This window comes from Chrysochloris asiatica, unplaced genomic scaffold, assembly GCF_000296735.1.
Source record: "Chrysochloris asiatica unplaced genomic scaffold, ChrAsi1.0 scaffold00033, whole genome shotgun sequence".
Lineage (NCBI taxonomy): Eukaryota > Metazoa > Chordata > Mammalia > Afrosoricida > Chrysochloridae > Chrysochloris > Chrysochloris asiatica.
Window position 1 is genome coordinate 1659478 of NW_006408551.1, and position 1609 is coordinate 1661086.

General features: G+C 34.9%; 1 protein-coding gene across 1 annotated transcript in view; it reads right to left on the reverse strand.

Moving 5' to 3' along the window:
- The window catches only part of SARNP (SAP domain containing ribonucleoprotein), an 82364-nt gene that overhangs the window by 27144 nt on the left and 53611 nt on the right, over nt 1-1609 (reverse strand). Inside the window, exons 11-12 of the mRNA XM_006859588.1 lie at nt 1332-1357; nt 699-767 (exon numbers count right to left, since the gene is read on the reverse strand). Coding sequence (XP_006859650.1) covers nt 699-767; nt 1332-1357 — 95 coding nt within the window. The remainder of the gene's footprint in view (nt 1-698; nt 768-1331; nt 1358-1609) is intronic.

A 1609-nucleotide genomic window follows, 5' to 3' on the forward strand; every position in this document is an offset into this window, starting at 1 on the left:
GACTGTCACAATTGTAAAGGTAGAAGTTTTGTAACAACAACAACAACAAAAAAAAAAGCATGGTTTCTCTGATCTTAAATAGACTTCCCCCAACCCTGCACCACTTAAACAACCAAGAAACAGTGCCCTCCACCCTCATTTTCAAAAAACAAAGATTTAGAGATCACCTTCTCTAGGCAAATAGGAAAATCCTTATCATTTTTTCCAATGCACGTAGCAAAACTCCAAAGGCAGTAATCACCCTACACAACATCATACCAATAGTTATCTTGTTTCATAAACTAGTTCGTATCAGTCAGCAAAGGGGTAAAAGGCATGTGACAACAACTCTTAATTTTTGTTCCAAATTTTGTTTCCCCATATGTCCCCAAATTTCTATTAAGTAATTACTATATCAGATGGTAAAGCAAATGTAACAAGTTGTAATATCACTGAATTCAACATCTTAACCAAGAGAAATACAAATTATGCTCTGACAGTTACAAACATGGGTTGCAGTTATGACAACAGCCTGTGGAAAAATAACTTATGAAGAACTCCTGTAAGGTAATCAATAACCAGTGATAGGAGGTGAGAATCATAGGACTGTACAAAATGAAGTGCTGAGTAGTCAGCTATATTCTCAGAGTAAATTCCAGCCTACATAACATCAAACTGCTCTTGCTGCAAAAAGAGTACTTCCATTCAATGTACATTACCTTTCTCGAGATTGAAGAGACATTCAAACCAAATCTTTGAGCTCTTTCTTTCAGCTTATCCATGTTAATCTACAAAAAAAAAAAAAGAAAGAAAAAAATATGTATCTATATTAAAAAACTGACCAGGAAATACAGAAAACAAAAACAATGGCCCAATGCTAAGAGTTCAATTAAGCCTACGACATCAAAACAACCCATGTGCCAAATTTAATGTGCTAAAAAAACAGCAGGATCTACAAATAGAATTCCTAAATTGTTTCCTACAGATTTTCTGGTGGTGATTAAGAATTAGTATTACCCAAAGTCATTAGAAAAGACCTAAAACTGCATAAGACAAAGAATTATATGGACTATCTTCTACCAAACACAATCTAAGCATCTTTTCAAGAGGAGGAATGGTAGGAAGGAAGATTATCAATGATGATTTGGAAGATGTGTCAATTTTCCTGCCTCTTAGTACCTTAAAAAATTTCTTTAATTCAGGACATACATAACAATGTACTGAAAATGAAGCCACCAAATTCATATGATCTCAGAGTTTCTTCCACTCTGAGGAGCATGAGGAAAACTCTAACTTTAAAACTATATAGTGTTAAGATCTGGTTCTGCAAGGAATAGAAAAAGATTTCTTACCATAGGCTTGGTGTCTGATGACAGGCCTACAGAAACAAATAAAAACGCTTTATTACTCAAATCAGACAGCACAAAAATAGTACATAAGATAAATGCCTTTTATTCTATGATGATAAAGAAAAAGGACAAATTATAACTAGAAATCATATCTGCACTCATTACTGGTGGTGGTTGGTGGTGGTGGTTTGTGCCGTGGAGTGGGTTCCGACTCATAGCAACCCTGTACAGGGTTTCCAAGGCTGTAAATCTTTATGGGAGCAGAAATTCTCATCTTTCTC